The 20,232-nt window shown below is 39.0% G+C and overlaps 2 protein-coding genes across 2 annotated transcripts; both read left to right on the plus strand.

The window, feature by feature from the left end:
* The first annotated feature begins 6,967 nt into the window (after positions 1-6,967).
* LOC117279679 (uncharacterized) lies at positions 6,968-7,312 on the plus strand. The gene has a single exon (XM_033659252.1). The coding sequence runs from the start codon at positions 6,968-6,970 to the stop codon at positions 7,310-7,312; it is 345 nt and encodes a 114-aa protein (XP_033515143.1).
* Positions 7,313-11,619: 4,307 nt separating this feature from the next.
* Positions 11,620-12,045, plus strand: LOC138905991 (secreted RxLR effector protein 161-like). The gene is made up of 2 exons (XM_070194506.1): positions 11,620-11,716; positions 11,834-12,045. The coding sequence occupies exons 1-2, from the start codon at positions 11,620-11,622 to the stop codon at positions 12,043-12,045; spliced, it is 309 nt and encodes a 102-aa protein (XP_070050607.1).
* The last annotated feature ends 8,187 nt before the right edge of the window (positions 12,046-20,232 follow it).

Raw genomic sequence — 20,232 nt, forward strand, 5'->3', positions numbered from 1 at the left:
CTGAGACTAGACTTGCATAGAGTGTCGAACTTTGATATTCTAGAAACTTGACGTTGCTACTTGACTAGCCGCGAAAATTATGCTTTCTCTTACGGATTTCTCCTGCGTTGTACGTATTTGTCCGAAAGTTTTTTGATTTCGTAATTCGCACATATATTCACGAGTTGGGCTGATGATCTGTCAAAAGTTTTACTATTCTTATGGAATCGGGATGAATGCCTTAGCAGTACCATTATGGGATCGAGCTGAACGCCTCAGTAGTACATTATGGATCGGGTCGTACAACCTTGATAGTATTATAATATGCATCTATGGATCGGGGCGCATGACCTCGGCACTATTATGGGATCGGGTCATACGACTATGGGGGGATATTATACAATCACTCTTATGGGATCAGGTCGTTAGCCTCGATAGAGTTGTTCGTAATATTCGAGCACATATGAGTTTCTTTCGTGACTTGAGATTTGACATTGGTTATCCTTGTTTCCTTCGAGGCAGTTTATGGTATTTGATGATTTTGTAATTATTCTCACTTTGAGAATCACGCTATTTAGATTTATCTGTTTCGTTGCTACTTGTTGTGTTTCATACCTGTCTACTTTATGTAAATTTTTATTGGACCACTAGTAAGTGTTGATGTCGACCCCTCGTCATTACTTCTTCGAGGTTAGACTAGATACTTACTGGGTACGCGTTGATTTACGTACTTATACTACACTTCTGCACTAATTGTGCAGGTACTGAGATAGGTACACAGGTGGTCACTCGGGTGCGTAGTCGCATCAACTGGAGACGTAGTGGTAAGCTACATTCCATGCTTCAACCTACAGCACTCGGAGTCTCTTTTCCCCTATGTTTATCCTATTTTGTCTATTTTTCATTCCAGATAGTAGTTATAGTGGTTTTGTATATTCTATTAGATGCTCATGCACTTCTGACACCAGGTGTTCATGGTTGTACCTAATATTTATATCACTTCGCTTTATGTTATGTTCATACTTCATGACTTAGTAAGAATGAAAGTATTTTGCCATGGTTTCTAAACTTAACTCCGCTTTATTATTATAATTCTTGATTTTAATAGTGTTATGAACGGTTGTTTGTGTTGACGGTTCATCGTTAGCTCATTACTTCTTCGAGGTTAGACTAGAGACTTACTGGTTACACGTTGATTTATGTACTCATACTACAGTTCTACACTAATTGTGCAGGTACTGAGATAGGTACACCAGGTGGTCACTCGGGCGCGTAGTCGCATCAGTTGGAGACGTAGTGGTGAACTGCATTCCATGCTTCGACCCATAGTACTCGGAGTCTTCTTCCACCTATATTTATCTTATTTTGTTTATTTTTCACTCCAGACAGTAGTTATAGTGGTTTTGTATATTCTACTAGATGCTCATGCACTTCTGACACCATGTGTTCATGGTTGTACCTAATATTTATATCACTTCGCTTTATGTTATGTTCATACTTCATGACTTAGTAAGAATGAAAGTATTTTGCCATGGTTTCTAAACTTAACTCCGCTTTATTATTGTAATTCTTGATTTTAATAGTGTTATGAACGGTTGTTTGTGTTGATTGTTCATCGTTAGCTCACTACTTCTTCGAGGTTAGACTAGAGACTTACTGGTTATACGTTGATTTACGTACTCATACTACACTTCTACACTAATTGTGCAGGTACTGAGATAGGTACTCAGGTGGCCACTCGGGCGCGTAGTCACATCAGTTGGAGACGTAGTGGTGAATTGCGTTCCATGCTTCGACCCATAGTACCCGGAGTCTTTCATCTATATTTATCTTATTCTGTTTATTTTTTACTCCAGACAGTAGTTATAGTGGTTTTGTATATTCTACTAGATGTTCATGCACTTGTGACACCAAGTTTTGGGGATTTTTAGTAGACGTTCATAGTTGTACCTAATATTTATATCACTTCGCTTTATGTTTTGTTCATACTTCGTGACTGAGTAAGAATGAAAGTATTTTGCCATGGTTTCCAAACTTAACTCCGCTTTATTATTGTAATTCTTGATTTTAAAAGTATTATGAATGGTTGTTTGTGTTGATGGTTAATAGTTGGCTTTCCTAACGACAACGTTGGGCATCATCATGGTCTATGGAGGGAATTGGGTCATGACATTTTTATAATTCCATAATCAAGCAAATAAAAGCGGATAAAGGAAAAAATGCATAAAATCCCTAAACCACAAAAATATTCGGAAGTAGTTTAAGTTAAGACAAGATTAAGCGACCATGCTCGAACCACGGAATTCGGGGAGTGCCTTATACTTTCTTTCCGATCAATAAAATTTCTTACCTGGTCTTCTATGTTCGCGGACTACAAATAGAGTCAAAACTTTTCTTAATTAGGGATTAAATAAATTAGTGACTTGTAACACCTAAAAGCTTCATTCCAAGTGGGAAGTCCTAAAAGTAATAAAAATCAATTCCTATTCAAATAATGTCATTTTAATTGGAAAAATTCCTTTCCACCCAAAAACAGTAGGTGTGAAAGCTCTGGCAAATCCGCTGGGAAACGAACTCAGAATCTCTGGTTCACGGTTCAGAATTCAAGCTTGTGATGCAATTTATCTTTGCTTTTATTGATTGGATGTTAATATGCGTTTTGGTCCTAATGTGCTAACTGCCGCTCATTTATCGCTGTGATATTATTTGAACTATATAAAATTGTCTTCTTACGCTTCCCCCTCTGAGTCTTTTGAATCTATTGGAGTGCAGTATGTGTGGCTCCACCTTTTTGTTAGAAGTCATACATGTTGGGACAGGGTTCAGATGACTTACAAAGTCGGGTACACTTCTGCTTTCCTGGTACATTTCCCCCTCTCCCGGCTCGAGTTGTCCCCTCGGGTAAGCTAGTCTAGACATCTTTCCTATCAAGCCCCAAACTTGGGGAGGCGTGGTTGGCACCCGATGCCATACTCGGCCCGAGCGTACTACTCTATAACTGTGAACTCTATAGGGGTAACCCTTAACTTAGGCCGACGAGGCCTACCTGCAAACTGACAATACTAATCAAGGCCAATGAGGCCATATTCTGAATCATCTGAAAATAACGACTCTCTCATTTTAGGGGTAAACATACCCAAAAGCTCATATACATAATTGTGCAGGCCAATGAGGCTGCCATGAATGTCTCTAAACAGCAATACCAAACTGAACGTATACACAAGACTGGAAAGGCCACAATGTTGATATACAAAATACACTGAACTAATCTACAAGCCTCTAGAGATAACTAAATTGTATCATGATCGGGACAGGGCCTCGACCTATCCATCAAACCTATATATATAAAATGGACTCCAAGGTCTAGAACTGGTAACTCCAAGGAAGTGGAGCTTACCAACTAAGTTGATGTTTGACTATGTCTACTGGGAAGGTCTATCCAGTTGTCTATCAGTACCTACAAGCATGAAATGCAGCAACCCCAGCAAAAGAGACGTTAGTACGAAATAATGTACCGAGTATGTAAGGTAACACAATAACTGAAAGATGAAACTGAACTGATAATATAAAAACTGAAAGTAACTGGGAGTCAAAGATAATCTGAAGATATGCTTACCTACTGATACTGACTCAACTCTCTCAATATAGTAAGTAAAATAGATGCACGACCCTATAAGGCTCGGTATGTGTAACTGCTATGCCGTAGTAGGCTCGCTTATAGGCACTCGGCCATACTAGGCTCTGTATCTCGCCCATTCTAGGCTAGCTCATAGGTGCTCGAACTTAGTAGGCTTGGTATATAACTTACCATCTGATCTGAGGTTGCCCAGTAGGGGCCTGTCCACCGACTATAGCTCGATGGTGATGAAAATACTATAATACTGCCCAATAGGGACATGCCCACCGATTATAGCTCGATGGTGGTAAAAATATTGTATTGATGTGTATATATATTTAGACCCTTTGCTCTCTTGACTGAAAGTAGACAATACTTAATTGAATATAAAATCCCAATAAGGGAGAATACTGTAACTTATGAGACTAGGATAATGTACATAAATTCAAGAGTATGAACTTCTCTTTATGTCTCGTTATCAAACACATGTAGTTACGAGATCATGCCAAAATGAAGGAAGGATTTAGCCTTAACACACCTTATCACAATCTGTACAATAACCACGTTGAACTGGTCTCGTCGTACCTTAATCTAAAACAATGATAATAATACTATCATTATGTTACGGAAGGTACAACTATCGCATAACGAACGATAAGCTTATTTTATAATAAAACGGGCAACATCTCCCCTATAATCTTTACTTTCTCCCAATTCGACATAACACCAACAACAACAAGAACACAATAATAACAACATGTATACATCATTTTCCAACCTTATATCCATCATAAAATACCACAAAATAGCCCACACACCCTGATTACTTCATACACAAAATGATAACCATAGTAGTGTCAAACAACCTGAAAATGTAACGATGAACAACCAACCCACCATTTCGCTATTATATGGTATTTCTCCACACCATTTCTTCTCCAAAACTCCATAACACAACAGTAAAATAGACAACCCAACAACAACATAAAACAACCCACAAAACAGTCCACTATAAGTTGAATAACTCGAACTCACGGCTTCCGATCATCGTCCCGTGAGTACTTACAATTATTAAACGAATATATATACTTTTATACCAGAAAAATAGATTAAAGAGGGCAGTATATTTACCTTATTTGTTGAATATCTCAGCTCTTATCTTGGTTCTTCAACCCTTAGGTTTTCCTCCAACTAGAACTTGAAAAGAAGAGAAAATCATTTAGGGTTTTGTGTTGAATTTTTAGGAGAGGTTTGCAGGGGCTTATCTCTGATATTTTTGCTCTATAATGAGTGTAATATTTGAAGTAAATCATCCCTTAAAGGGGCTCTTTGGCCGACCCAAACTATCCCCTTTTTGGACATATTTCATCCTTTCATTTAAGCAAGTAGGTGACACACCTACTTGTCAACTATGCAGTCTGTGCAGTCTCTAAAAAATACAAATATCTCTTTACTCCGATGTCGTATCAACAAACGGTTTAATGCATTAGAAACTAGACTCGTAGATCTTCAATTTTGTAGGTGTATCATACCGTAATTCAAAGTATATTGGGAGAAAAGCTCCGATACATTTGACCTAAATTTTAGCACATTATGAATATAACTTGTGATGACCTTTGCCAACTTTTGTTTCACAACTCGCCTGACTTCAAAACATAATACACTACTATCATACGACTAAAATAACTCATAACATAACCTTCTTATCATGTTAAGCACCCTAGTCTCACCCCTAAAGTACATGTTATAACATTCCCAACTTGTCGACTTTCGACGAAACTTATTTTCTTCAATTCATTTAGCTTCTAAGCCTTCTAACTCTCTTGGTACTTGTTATTCATTATCTTAAATATTTGTAACCTTCAAGGTAACATGACTAACTTACTTTATATACGTTCAAAGATGATCTCATTTATGAGCTTACATCAAATGACTTGCGACGTACTTTTACGTACGAAAACATGGGGTGTAACATCATTCCCCCCATTGGAACATTCGTCCTCGAATGTTGACTGATGCGCTTATCAGTCTCATAACCATAGATCTTACGACTATTTTAATACTGTCCTTGCTATATAGGCAACTGGTCTATGAATAAATCCAATCTCGTAATTGTTGTTACCTTCTGTCATGCAGGCTATACGACTTTATGTGACGGGCTTGTGGGCGTGCACCGTGGTAATTATGACTCTGTTGATTCTATGGTGTTGTGTAGTTATCTAGTCTTGTTTTATCCGTGTAATTCCTACGTGTTAGAGTAATTGAGCTGTGATTCATGCTAGAAATCATGTCTAGGATATGTGCTTATTCTGTTGGGACCCAGTGAGATTACTTCTACTGTTGAGTTATTTTCTTAAACTGCAATTATGTACTTAGTCATGTTTATTCATTTGCATATCATATCTCACTCTGATAGGTGACAACTACCTTGCTTTATGTTTTGATGATCTAACAAACTTACTGTCAAGAACCAGATAAGGAACCAGTTACATATCCTCAAGACCTTAAGATCGAAAGGTTCCAGCTTGGAATATGCTTCAACTCTTCAGCGTTAGAGGAACAACAGCAGGAACAGATAACTATCGTTTCCCAAGGAAACAATACAAGTCAACTGTCCCAGTTGTAAAGTTGCTGCCTGCACGTGCTACAGTGCAGAAACAATGCAGCAATCAACTTTATGGGGAGTGTCTTTTACCTACCTTGCTTACATCATCTTTGTGATGTCACAAATGTATTATTAACGTCAAGGAAGGTAAAACAAATCATTTGTTCACTTAGAGAAATCATTGAATCTCTCACACGGTCATTGATGATGAAGCAATCAACTCTCAAGTGCATCAAGAATAAAGAACAACACTACTACGGACCAGTTCCCCACAGCAAGTCATTATATGTCCTTAGTTGAGTTTTAACTTTGTAATAGTTCTTAAATTATATTTCCAACTTAGCTTGTTCAGAAGTATTCTATAGGAAACTCTTTGGAAACCTTAAACCTTTGTGTTTGAGTCTTGGCTAGAGTTAATCGAGTTGTAAAGTCTTTGTAATAGAGTTATTACAAAGTGGCTTGTAATAGAGTATTACAAGTTAGTGAGGGATTAAGAGGTTAATTGCTAGGTCGCATAGGTTGTAATCTAAAAGTTGCTCAGTAGTGAAGTTGAAATCCTACAAGGGTAGGTCATGGTTTTTAATCCCGTTGAGCTGGGAATTTTTCACGTAAAATTCCTCTTGTCATCTGCTTACTGTTGTGTGCGTATGTTCTAGTGGAACTGATAAAGAACCTGGTTCTCTATAGAGTTTGGTGGGCCCTTATATTCTATCAATTGGTATTAGAGCAGGTTCTTTCTATCTGGTTAACACCTAGAAAGGATCCTCATGGCTGCTCCTCCAAACTTCGAAGGAGGCCAGTCTACTTACAGACCACCTAGGTTCAATGGACAGTATTACGGATGGTGGAAAACTAGGATGCACGACTTTATCATGGCTGAAGATTCTGAGCTATGGGATGTCATATGTGACAGACCCTTTGTTCCCTCCAAGAATCTTGGCGACCCAGCTGTAGCCATTCCCAAGACGAGGAAGGAATTCAATGACGCTGATCGAAAGGCCATAGAAAAGAACTTTCGTGCCAAGAAAATTCTTGTTTGTGGCATTGGTCCTGATGAATATAACAGGATATCGGCATGCCAATCTGCAAAAAAAATCTGGGAGGCTCTTTAGACAGCTCACGAAGGAACAACACAGGTTAAGCAATCTAAGATCGACATGCTCACAACTGAATACGAGCTCTTTAGGATAAAAGATGATGAATCCATCCAAGATATGCACACTCGTTTCACCTCCATCATTAATGGGCTTCACTCTCTTGGTGAAACTATTCCAAGAAACAAGCTTGCCAGGAAAATCCATAGTGTTCTGCCCAGTTCTTGGGAAAGCAAAGTGAACGCCATTACAGAGGCGAAGGACTTGCAGACACTGACCATAGATGAACTTGTTGGCAATCTGAAAACATATGAAATGAAGAAGAAGAAGAAGGACAATGAAAGAAGAGAACCCAAAAGGTAGAAGAACCTAGTCCTCAAGACAGACAACAATGATTCAAGTGGTGAGGATGGTGATATGGCTTACTTGACAAGAATATTCCAGAAGATGGTTCGCAGGAATGGAGGCATTCCAAAAAGGGGAAGTTCTAGCAAGACAAAAAGTAATGACCTCTATCATAAATGTGGCAAGCCAGGACACTTCATCAAGGAGTGCCATCTCTTAAAGCAAGATCAGTACAAAAACAACTTTGACAAAGCAACCAAGAGGAACTCAATTCCTGATAAACGCTTCAAGAGAAAGAATGTCGTTGACAATGTTGTAAAGCAAGCTCTTGCTGCATGGGGAGACTCCTCCAGCGAATCTGAAGAAGAAAATGATCATGGTGATAGTTCAATCATGGCAGTGGAAAGTGAAGCAACTGAGTATGACTCAATCTTTGCCTTGATGGCTCAATCTGATGATGATAAAGATGACGACGATGATGAGGTAAATTTTCTGGATGTTCAGAGAAATCTGAAATCCTATTTTCCTAAAAAGCTCATGTCTTTGGCAAATGTGTTAATTGATGCTTATCACAGTCTTATAAATGATAAAGATGCTTTAACTATGGAGTTAGGGGAAGCAAAACAAACCAGAGATGACTTAGTAATCATTGTTATTGATTTAAAGGAAACAATTGAGAACCTGAAGAAAGAGAAGGGTGCCTTAGATGAAAAAATTGCAAATACAAAACATGAAAGAGTTGATCTAATGGTCTTTGTGGTGGACCTAAAAGAGACCCTTGAGTGTGTAATAAAGGAAAAAGAAGTCTTGGCTGAGAGAGTTGCTAACATTGAGCATGAGAGAGATGACCTATTAGTGGTAGTAGTGGACTTGAAGGAAACAATTGGGGAACCTAAAATAGAGAGTAGGCCTGAAAATTCTCAAAAGGGAAAGGAAGTAGTAAGCGAGGCACACATTAAGCTTGAAAGTGAGCTAAATTCAGTAAAGTATAGTCTGTGTGCTGAGCTTGAGAAAATCAAACAACTTCATGAAGAACTAGGAAGAGTGAAGAGTGATCTTGAAAAATCACTCAAGTGGACCTGGTCCGCTGATGCTATAACTGCCATGTACACCAACAATGGGGGAAACAGGCAGGGGATTGGGTTCCAAAGGGAAAAGATTCTCTACAACCCTCATAGCAAGTATGTTACTGTACCTGATAATTAGCTTTGCACTCACTGTGGCAACACTAGGCAATTTAAAGAAAATTGTAAGGCCAGATTTTAGTCACAACAGAAAAATAAAGTTTTCACTGAAAAAGTAACTACTGGTAGAGAACCTGGTCCCTCATATAAAAAACACATGATGCATGCTTGGACTAGAAGATCCCTCATTCACCCCTTTTCTCATTACAAGGGACCCAAACTCATTTGGGTTCCTAAGTCTAACTCCTGTTTTTCTTGTGCAGGGAACAGTGAAAGGAAGCAACCTATAATGGTACATGGATAGTGGCTACTCAAAGCACATGACTAGAAGTACAAATGACTTACTTTCACTTAAAGCCCTGCAAGGAGGGAGTGTATCCTTCGGAAATGGCAAGAAAGGATACATTCTGGGAGTTGTAAGGATTGGGAAGTCTCTCTCACACTCAATCGAAAATGTGTACTATGTGAACGGGTTGAAGTACAACTTGCTAAGTGTTTCCGAGATCTGTGACAAGGGAAACAAGGTGAAATTTGTGTCAAAAATATGTACAGTCACAAACATAGTGACTGGTGAGGTGGTGCTAGTAGCAAAAAGATACAAAAATATCTATGTTGCTGATTTTGAGTCTCTGCAGTATGGTGATCTCAACTGTCTAAGTGCTATTGATGATGATGCTGAATTATGGCATAGGAGGCTGGGTCATGCAAGCTTCACATTGCTGGACAAATTGGTCAGGAAGGACATGTTCGTGGTCTGCCCAAGTCAAGTTTCAAGGATCACAAAGTATGTGATGCATGTGTAAAAGGCAAGCAAGTCAGATCCTCATTCAAGCCCAAAAAGGAAGTCAGTACCTCAAAGTCACTTGATCTTCTTCACATGAATCTATGTGGACCCATGAGGGTGGCAAGCAGGGGAGGAAAGAAATATATCTTTGTTATAGTTGACGATTACTCCAGATTCACCTGGACTCTGTTTCTCAGAACCAAGGATGAAACCTTTGAAGTGTTTGATGCTTTCTCAAAAGGATTCAAGTAAAGATGGGTAATAATGTAGTTTGCATCAGGTCTGATCATGGGACAGAGTTCGACAATGCCAAATTTGATGAGCTCTGTACTGAAAATGGTATCACTCACAATTATTCGGCTCCAAGAACACCTCAACAAAATGGTGTTGTGGATAGGAAGAATAGAACTCTTAAAGATATGGCAAGGACAATGTTGATTGACAGTGGGATCGCAAAGAATTTCTGGGCGGAGGCTATCAATACTGCTTGCTACTTGGTGAACAGGTGCATGATCAGGTCCCTTTTGAACAAGACTCCATATGAACTGTTAAATGGAAGGAAGCCCAAGCTGACACATCTAAGGACTTTTGGGTGTAAATGTTTTGTCCTCAACAATGGAAAGGAAGCTCTTGGAAAATTCGATGCGAAAAGTGATAAAGGAATCTTTCTGGGATACTCATCCCAAAGCAAAGCTTACAAAGTATACAACAAAAGGACTCAATGTGTTGAAGAGAGTATACATGTGAATTTTGATGAATCTCACCTCTTATGTGAGAAGGAAATACGTGTTGACCAAGATGGAGAACCTTTATCTATTCCAGGTGAAGTTATTGATATGGCAAATGGAAAGGCATACATGATAAGTCATGTCAAGGAATCCAGTAAAGATGATGCAAATACATCTTCATCCATTGGAGAGGAACCTGGTCCCACGATGACAACAACTGAAGCTGAACATAGAGTTGCTGATGCAGTCCAAGGTACTCCACTTGCTGAAGTAAGAAGCGGCCAAGAACCTCAGTCAGATACACCTGGGTCCTCTACAAATAAGAGTCAGTTACCAAATTGGAAGCACAAAAGCTCACATCCTCTTGACAACATAATCACCCCTCTTGACTCAGGTGTTCAAACAGATCAAAAGCCAGAAACTCACTTGCCTTTTCATCCTTTCTTTCTCAAATAGAGCCCAAAAACATCAAAGAAGTGTTGAAAGATGCAGACTGGATCACAGCCATGTAAGAGGAGCTGCATCAATTTGAAAGAAACAAGGTGTGGCACCTGGTCCCTCGACCTGTAGATCGAACTATTATAGGAACCAGATGGGTATTCAGGAATAAACTTGATGAGTTTGGAAATATAACAAGAAACAAGGGAAGGCTTGTAGTTCAAGACTACAATCAGGAAGAAGGGATCGATTATGATGAAACGTTTGCTCCAGTTGCTCGAATGGAAGCCATTAGAATTCTCATTGCCTTTGCATCTCATAAGGAGTTCACACTGTTCCAAATGGATGTCAAAAGTGCATTTTAAATGGCTATCTGAAAGAAGAAGTCTATGTCAAGCAACCTCCTGGTTTTGAGAGTCACGAGCATCCTGAGCATGTGTTCAAACTGGACAAGGCATTGTACGGGCTAAAACAGGCTCCCCGGGCTTGGTATGAAAGGTTGTCTAAATTCCTTCTAGAAAATGAATTTACAAGAGAAAAAATTGACAACACTCTTTTTATGAAGAAACGAGGGAGGAACCTGCTCATTGTTCAGGTATATATTAATGATAGTATTTTTGGAGCCACAACTGACTCTCCTTGTGAAGAATTTGCAAAACTCATGGGGAGTGAGTTCGAGATGAGTATGATGGGCGAATTAAATTTCTTTCTAGGATTCCAAGTGAAGCAATCTCATAAGGGAACATCGATAAGTCAGCAGAAGTACATCAAGGAATTGATGAAAAGGTTTGACATGGAAGCATCAAAAGTCACCGACACCCTATTGCCACAGCTACCCGTCTAGACATGGATGGACCTGGTTCCCCTGTAAATCAGACCATGTATAGATGGATCATATGGTCACTCTTGTATCTTACTGTAAGCAGACCAGACATAATGTTCAGTATGGGTCTTTGTGCAAGGTTTCAATCCAATCCAAAGGAATTTCATCTGAAGGCGGCCAAGAGAATATTGAGATATCTCAAAGGAACACAGGACCTGGTTCTCTAATATCGCTCAGGTGACAGCTTTGATCTTATTGGGTATGCTGATGCTGATTATGCAGGATATCTAGTGGACAGGAAAAACACGTCTAGAATGGCACATTTCCTGGGTTCTTGCCTAATCTCGTGGGGTACAAGGAAGCAAAACTCAGTGGCACTCTCAACTGCTGAAGCGGAATATGTAGCAGCTGCTTCTTGCTGTGCTCAATCGCTGTGGATCAAGCAATAACTAGAAGACTTTGGAGTGTTCTCAGATTGTGTGCCTCTCCTATGCGACAATACAAGTGCACTCAACATGGCCAAAACTCCAGTCCAACATAAGAGAACTAAGCACATTGATGTACGTCATCACTTCCTCAGAGACAATGTTGAAAAGGGGCTCATTTGCATGAAATTCTGTAGCACAGAAGATCAAATTGCAAACATATTTACCAAGGTCTTGAATAGAGAACATTTTTAAAGAAATCGTCTGGCACTGGGATTGATAAATCCCAACTGAGAACCTGGTCCTTCGATGATTGGCTATGAAAGACATGTTCAGGTAAAATTAGCTAAAACGTATTTTCTGGCAAAGTCTAACTCATCTCTATACCGTCACAGGTAGACACGCGTGATGATTATAGAGCAAATAGGCAGTTAATGCAGTACGCGCTGGTAAAAAGGGCAAAGCTTACAGATGCAAGCTTAGTCAGGGAACCTGGCTCCCCTGACACAGGTTAGTAGTTTCTCTGTTCTCTCATGCACAATTTTGAACGGTTAAAACAAGTGCCACATCATCAGTGCGTCAGTTTCTTTTCTCTGCATCTTGTGAACCCAAACATCTTACCCGATAATTATCGACCTGACTCCCAAAACTGCTGCCCTTTCTTAACCGGTCCCTCATCCATCATAAATTCATCTATCACTGTCACAACTCCTCCCATCAAACTTCAAAACCCCATTCTTCTGCCTCTCTTCAAACTGCCAAATCCCTTCTCTTCTTCTCACCATGGCTGAAAATCAAATAACCTCGAGTGCTCCAAATGACATCCCTATTGAGTCCTCACCTGTTGACACACCCATATTAGACTTCTCACCCCACACCACTGCAAACCAAAACCCTAGGATAGAGTCACCCCTACGTTCCATCTCCTCTCCTACCCACTCGAGTTCTGGTTCTCATAGGAGTTGCAAAATCTCGACTCCCAAAAGATTTGTAGCCCAGAGCCCTTCTCCTACTTCGCCGGAAAAAGGGGATGAACAGAGTACTGCTGACAAAGAAGAAAATCAGGCAATTTCAAGCTCGTCTATGAAAAAGGGGCCAAAGGTAGATCCAACTGATAGTTTCGAGAAGCTTGACTCAACAAAGATTGCTCCTGATATTATGTCCACAAGTAACACTCCTTTCTTTACTGCATTTTCCATGGATGTAAAAGAAAATGAGGCAATAGAGAACATGTTGTCCATAGCTCATGAATGGATTGTTATAGAAAAAGGTGATGATGGTTTTGGGACTCAGGGAGAAGAGTCTAAGACTGTGAAAGAGGATAGTGAGCTTGTGCATGTTGAACAATCGGCACAGAACAATACTACTGGGGTACCAAATGAGGGACCTGATTCCTCCCAGGAGGATTTAACTCAGGGGTCCTCTCAAGATCCCCAGGTCAGTGTTGACCCTACTCCCTCTCCTCATTTTGATGCTGAGCCTTTATGTGTAGTGATGCCTGAGGAAAGATCTGTGTCCAGAGAAGAAAAAGGTGTTAGTGTAGAGGATTCTGATGATATGCCAATTGCTAGCTTGACTAGAGGTAGACCAATGGTTGCTCAAGAGTCCACTCCTAAGCGACCTACTACAAGGTTGCAAAGGAAGGAGGCTCTTAAGTCTGTGCTTAAGAACAACCACGCTAAGTCAAGGAGAAGAAAATTAGTGAAAGATGGGAAAGTTGTGAGCGAGAAGACAATGCTAGTTATGAATGTATATGATGAAGAAGAGGAACCTGGTTCCTTGACTAGAAAGCGCTCACAGAAGCATGGTCTCCCCAAGATAAAAAGGGGATCTTCTGTGTTTGCTGAAAGTCTGACCAAGTCTGATGATGTTGTTGCTAGTGAAAATGTGGTGAAAGAATCTGGTGATAAGTTAGTAGAAGAGTCTGCTGCCAGGGTGATGGAAGAATTGGGTGAAAAGTCCGTGAAGTCTGATGAAAAGGGAAAGTCTGTTTGCAAATCTGCTAAGAGAAGAGCTGATACGGATGAGGAACCGGGTTCCTCAAAGAAGGCCAGAATGGGTGATCCAAGGAGTGCTGGGAAAGAGAGGTTAAGAAGTAAAAAGATGATATGGGGCCGCACATTTGCCCCTGATATCTTGGAGGAGTCTGGTATGAGACAGTTGGTTGAGATCTGTGAATTCCAACAGTGGACACATTTGTTCACAAATGATACTCCAATGGTGTATGAAGAGGAAGTCCAAAGTTTCTACGATGACCTTTTTAAAGTTGAAGATGATCACATATGTGTGTTGGTGAATGGAGTTGATATGGTGATGGACTCTGCTTTGTGGGATCTATTCTTGGTGTGCCTGCTGAAGGGCTGTCTAGTGTCCATGGATCATGTTCTCAAAATTTCAAAAATGCCATATTAAAGGACAGAGCAGTTCAGCAGGGGGAACGGGTTTAGAAAAAGGCCCTTCTTCCTATATATCAACTGCTGTTTGAGATGGTGAATAAGGTACTTCTGCCTCGAGCTGAGAGAAGATCTATCACCTCTCGTGCAGACCTGTTCTTCATGGAAGCACTGGACAACTTCACTACCATCAATCTGCCTGGGATTATGATAGAGCATATGAACAAAGTGGCAGACTTTAAAGATGGTAATCATGGGCTGCCGTATGGGTTCCTTCTCACCAAGGTCTTTAAGCACTTCAAGGTTCCTCTGGGACAAGCTAAAGTGGGCTCCAAGAAGCAAATGTTCTCCAAAGCTACTCTTGAAGAATGTGAGTGTATCGAGAAAATTGGAAGGGTTGGAAGCACTTCTACCATATCTCACCTGATCAATGCACAGAACAGTGCTACCTCGGAGATAAGGAAATGGAAAGCAAGGAATGCTATCCTTGAGACTCAGTTAAGTCAGCTACAGGAGACACCTGGATCCAGTTGTTCTCAAGGAGAAGAGGTTGCTCGTCTAACCAAAGAGAATTCTGAGCTCAGGAAACAAGTGGAGGACCTGAAAGAGAGACTGCTCAACGAGCAAATGTCAGAAAATGCTCGAATGGATTTAGTCCTCCAAGCCCTTTCTAAGCCATCTCCTTCCAATGCTCCCTAAACAACGTCTCTTCAGTGTCCGGTCTTTTAGTGATCAATCTATTCCCTCAGTGTCAGTTTTTTTTTGTGATGATGTTTGTGGTGTTTTTTTTGTTCTGTTTAAAACTGTGGATGGTGGTAGTAACATTGACTCTGCTCCTATTGAAAAATGTAAATTAATGATAATGCAAGCTTTTCCCTTTTTGCTAACTATGCCATGTCTTTATGCTCTGTTTTTAGTCATGTTGTGTGCACACAAGTGGCATGATTTAACTCGAGCTAGACTTCGTTTTGCTATATACTTGTTGATATTCTTTTTATAATGCCAAAAGGGGAAGATTAATGGTGCATAATTGATTAATGAGCACTAATAAAGGGGGAATACAAACTCATGGGGAAACTTAAGGCTTTTCTGGTTCACGGTCTGGTTCTGTGTGTTTTCTTTGGGATCTTCAATTATAAGTTTGTCATCATCAAAATGGGAGAAATTGATAGGTTACAACTACCTTGATTTATGTTTTGATGATCTAACAAACTTACTGTCAATAACCAGATAAGGAACCCGTTACATATCCTCAAGACCTTAAGATCGAAAGGTTCCAGCTTGGAATATCCTTCAACTCTTCAGCATCAGAGGAACAACAGCGGGAACAGATAACTATTGTTTCCCGAGGAAACAGTACAAGTCAACTGGCCCAGCTGTAAAGTTACTGCCTGCACACGCTACAGTGCAGAAACATTGCAACAGTCTACTTTATGGGGAGTGTCTTTTACCTACCTTGCTTACATCATCTTTGTGATGTCACAAATGTATTATTAACATCAAGGAAGGTAAAACAAATCATTTGTTCACTTAGAGAAATCACTGAAGCTCTCACACGGTCATTGATGATCAAGCAATCAACTCTCAAGTTGCATCAAGAACAAAGAACAACACTACTACGGACCAGTTTCCCACATCAAGTCATTGTATGTCCTTAGTTGAGTTGTAACTTTGTAATAGTTCTTAAATTGTATTTTTTACTTAGCTTGTTCAGAAGTATTCTGTAGGAAACCATTTGTAAACCTTAAACCTTTGTGTTTGAGTCTTGGCTAGAGTTAGTGATAGCATCAAGGACAAGGATAGAGTTTTGGAAGTTCCAAGGCCATTTACAAGATCTCAAGCTAAAGAGTTGCACTGTAAGGTTGCTGGATTTCAATGGCAAATAAAGAAGCTTTTAATTGTAGAGGAAGAACTCAATCCCAAAGTAGATGAATTATCAAAGTTTTACAATTATTTGGTGATCCAAATTGAAGTCCAAGAGGAGGAAGATTGGGCCACCAAATCAGCCCTTGAAGTCCACCAAAGGGGCTCAAAATAAGCTTAAAAGAGGTCCAAAGGGGGTGTTTCAAAAGGAGTCCAATTGGAGTCCAAATCAATGGCCCAAACTAGTAGTTTTAAGGTCCAAATATGCTTCAAAGGGATTTGGCCGCCCCCCACCTAATTGTAACGACTTTTCTTACTCCTTAGCAACCACTCTGCCTAATTGTAATAACTTTTTATGCCTTAGCAACCACCCTACCTAATTTAAAGGACTTTTTGTGCCTTAGTACTCCTATAAATAAGGAGTTCTTATCATTCATTGAGAGACTTCATTATTGATTAAGTATATCATACTTTGAGAGTTCTTTTGAACCTTTGTTACTTGTACTTTGAGATTTATCTTTCAACCTTTATTAGTTCATAGTTCAAGGTAGTAAGATTACTTCTCTATTGTGATATCTTTGATTCCTTTGTGGTATTCTTAGAAGGTGATTAATACTAGTTATTAATTATTGTCTCAAGTTACGCATAAAGCGGTCAAGATCCGAATCTATTGTATTGATTTGCTTTTAAGTAAAGGCGTTTGATTTCTTCAATAAATCAAGACATTGTTACTATGATCTTGTCAAGGCTATAGAACTTGTGTTTTTGGAAGTTCTTGGAATTCTTTCCTTGAATTTTCCCATATCCTTTATTTTCTGCCCATTAGTTTTAGTTGTTTAATTCCTTATTGTTATTGCTTCCGCATTTACTTTTCAAATTCTTACTCGAGTTTGGATTCTCGACTTAGTCGTTATCAAGTGCTATCAGAGCGGTTCTATCAAAGTTTCGTTCTTAATAATTCTGGAGATTTCTTGAATACTAAGAGCAAAAAAAAAAGTTAAAAAAAACAACAACAAAAAAAGAAAATCAGTTTTAAAAAAAATAATTTCTTGCTCTCCAAGAACTTTCTTTTGTATCTAATTTGTTTCCAAACACTATCAAAGGACACAAGAAGAGGGGATTCTAGATTATAAAAGATAAGACAAAAATTCAAATTTTCTTACTCTTTCTAATCTAAATATATAATCCTTTCCTTTTTGTTCGTGTCTTGTTTCAACCGAGCCTAATAGTTTTAGGATTTGGTTCTTCTTTCATTTGTTCCCCAAAAATCTATATTTTACTACTAAGAACTTTATACGAGTTGGGTTTAACTATAAATTTATAAAGTATTTTGTTCAAAGGTTATTTCGAGAGAGAAAAAATAAGGCAAAGTGTGTGTGAGAACAATTGAAGAAAAAGTCAATTTGTTTGATACAGTTTAATTATTTAAGATGTCACGTACAAGTAGTGATGATGAACGAAGGGTTCTTCAAGAAGGTGAAATTAAAGCAAGAAATTATTTTACCTTGCAAGCTATGCATCAACAATTCTAAAGATGGAATTTGCAACTCCAAGAGATGAGGGACACCATTGCTGAGCAAAATGATACAATAGCTGAACTTAGAAGGAAAAATAATGTTAGGCCCCAAGCTAGGACAAATATACCCCTTGCACCCATTGTAAATCAAGAAAACTCTATAGATGATTTTAATGATATTGATTTTGATAGGGTGGGAAGAGATAGGAGGGGACAAAGAGGTAGAGTAGAAGATGATAATATAAGTAGTATAAAGATGAAGATGCCATCTTTCAAGGGAACAAGGGATCTAGACTTGTACCTTGATTGGGAGAGAAAGGTTGAAGCCATCTTTGACTGTCACAACTAATCTGAGGGTAAGAAGGTTAAACTTGCTATTGTTGAGTTTTGTGACTATGCTGTTATTTGGTGGAAAAAGCTTACTAGGGACATAGTACAAGAAGGACAAGCACCAATTGTTACTTGGGCTGAGATGAAGAGGGTGATGAGAAAGAGATTCATACCATCACACTTTCAAAGAGAGCTACAACAACGCCTTCAAACATTGAAGCAAGGGTCCATGACTGTGGATGAGTACTTTAAGGCTATGGATATGGCTATGATCAAAGCTAATTGTATGGAGGAAGAAGAGGCTACAATGGCTAGGTTTTTAAATGGTTTAAATAAGGAAATAGCTGATGCAGTAGAATTACAACAATATGTAACAATAGATGAGTTAGTTGATTTGTCTGTAAAGGTAGAAAACCAAAATAAAAGAAAGCAAACTAGCTCATGGAAAGGTCGGTCAAACACCATCTCCAATAAGCCATGGTCGAATCAAGAGATGAAGAGTTCTTCTAGACCTCAAGAAGACAAGGATAAAGGTAAATTTGAGAACAAAGAGGGAGGTAAAACCTTTAACCCTAAACCTTTTACATCTTCTAGTTCTATTCAGTGTCATAAATGTAAAGGAAGGGGACATATGATGCATGAATGTCCAAGTAGAAGAAACATCATTCTTAGAGAAGATGGAGGATATGAGAGTGAAAAAAGTGAGGGAGAAGAAGAGGGAGATGTGAGTAATTATGATGATATAGAACTACCTAATGATGGCATGATTGGGGTAGTTAGGAGGATTATGACTATCAATTTGGGAAGCAATAGTGAAGAACAAAGGGAGAATATATTCCATACTAGGTGTGGGATGAAGGGAAAAACTTGTTCTATGATCATTGATAGTGGTAGTTGTGCTAATGTGGTGAGTTCATACTTTGTGAAAAAATTGGGACTTACATGCATAAAACACCTTATTCCCTATAGACTCCAATGGTTAAATGATAGTGGTGAACTAAAGGTAAACAAACAATGCATGATTTCATTCAATGTTGGTAGATATGAGGATGATATTCTTTGTGACATAGTCCCGATGCAAGCTTGTCATATCTTACTGGGTCGTCCTTGGCAGTATGATAAGAATGTTTTTCATGATGGAAGGAAGAATAGATATTCTCTTGAGCTAAATGGTAGGAAATTTACTCTTATACCTTTATCTCCTTCTCAAGTGTTTGAAGATCAAAAAAGATTAAGGGAAACAATGGGAAAACCAAGGGGAGGGATAAAAAGTGAGCTTGAGAAAAAAGAAAAGAAAGGAGGCCAGGAGTTAGAAAAAAAGAGAGATGGTCGCGAGAAAGAGAGAGAGAGAGGGCAATAATTTGAGAGAAGAGATAAAAAGGGGCTTGAATGAAAAAATAGAAAGTCTTGGTGAGAGGAAAGAGGCTAAGGAAATAAAAAAAAAGAGTTTTTATATAAAAGCCAAAGAGTGTTTAAATACAAGAAAAGAGGGGTTGCCCATAATACTACTTACAAAGAAGCTTTGATTAATTATGAGTTATTAACTTCTTCTTTGCCAAGTAGTATTTCTTCTCTTTTGCAGGATTTTGAAGATGTCTTTCCTGAAGATATTCCTAATGGATTGCCACCTTTACGTGGCATTTAGCATCAAATTGATTTTGTACCTGGATCACAAATCCCAAATAGGCCTGCTTATAGGAGTGATCCAGAAGAGACAAAAGAGCTTCAAAGGCAAGTTGAGGAGTTGCTTGAGAAAGGCTTTGTGAGAGGGAGCATGAGCCCTTGCTCTGTTCCCGTCCTATTGGTACCCAAAAAAGATGGAACTTGGAGGATGTGCGTGGATTGTAGAGCAATCAACAAGATAACGGTAAAGTATCGCCATCCTATTCTTCGTCTTGATGACATGTTGGATCAATTACATGGATCCAAAATCTTTTCTAAAATTGATCTAAAAAGTGGTTACCATCATATTCGAATGAATCTTGGAGATGAACGGAAAACTGCTTTTAAGACCAAATATGGGCTTTATGAGTGGTTAGTTATGCCTTTTGGCTTGACTAATGCACCTTGCACTTTCATGAGATTAATGAATTATGTCTTTAAGAATTT

The sequence above is a fragment of the Nicotiana tomentosiformis genome, chromosome 2 (genome assembly GCF_000390325.3).
Source record: "Nicotiana tomentosiformis chromosome 2, ASM39032v3, whole genome shotgun sequence".
Taxonomy (NCBI): domain Eukaryota; kingdom Viridiplantae; phylum Streptophyta; class Magnoliopsida; order Solanales; family Solanaceae; genus Nicotiana; species Nicotiana tomentosiformis.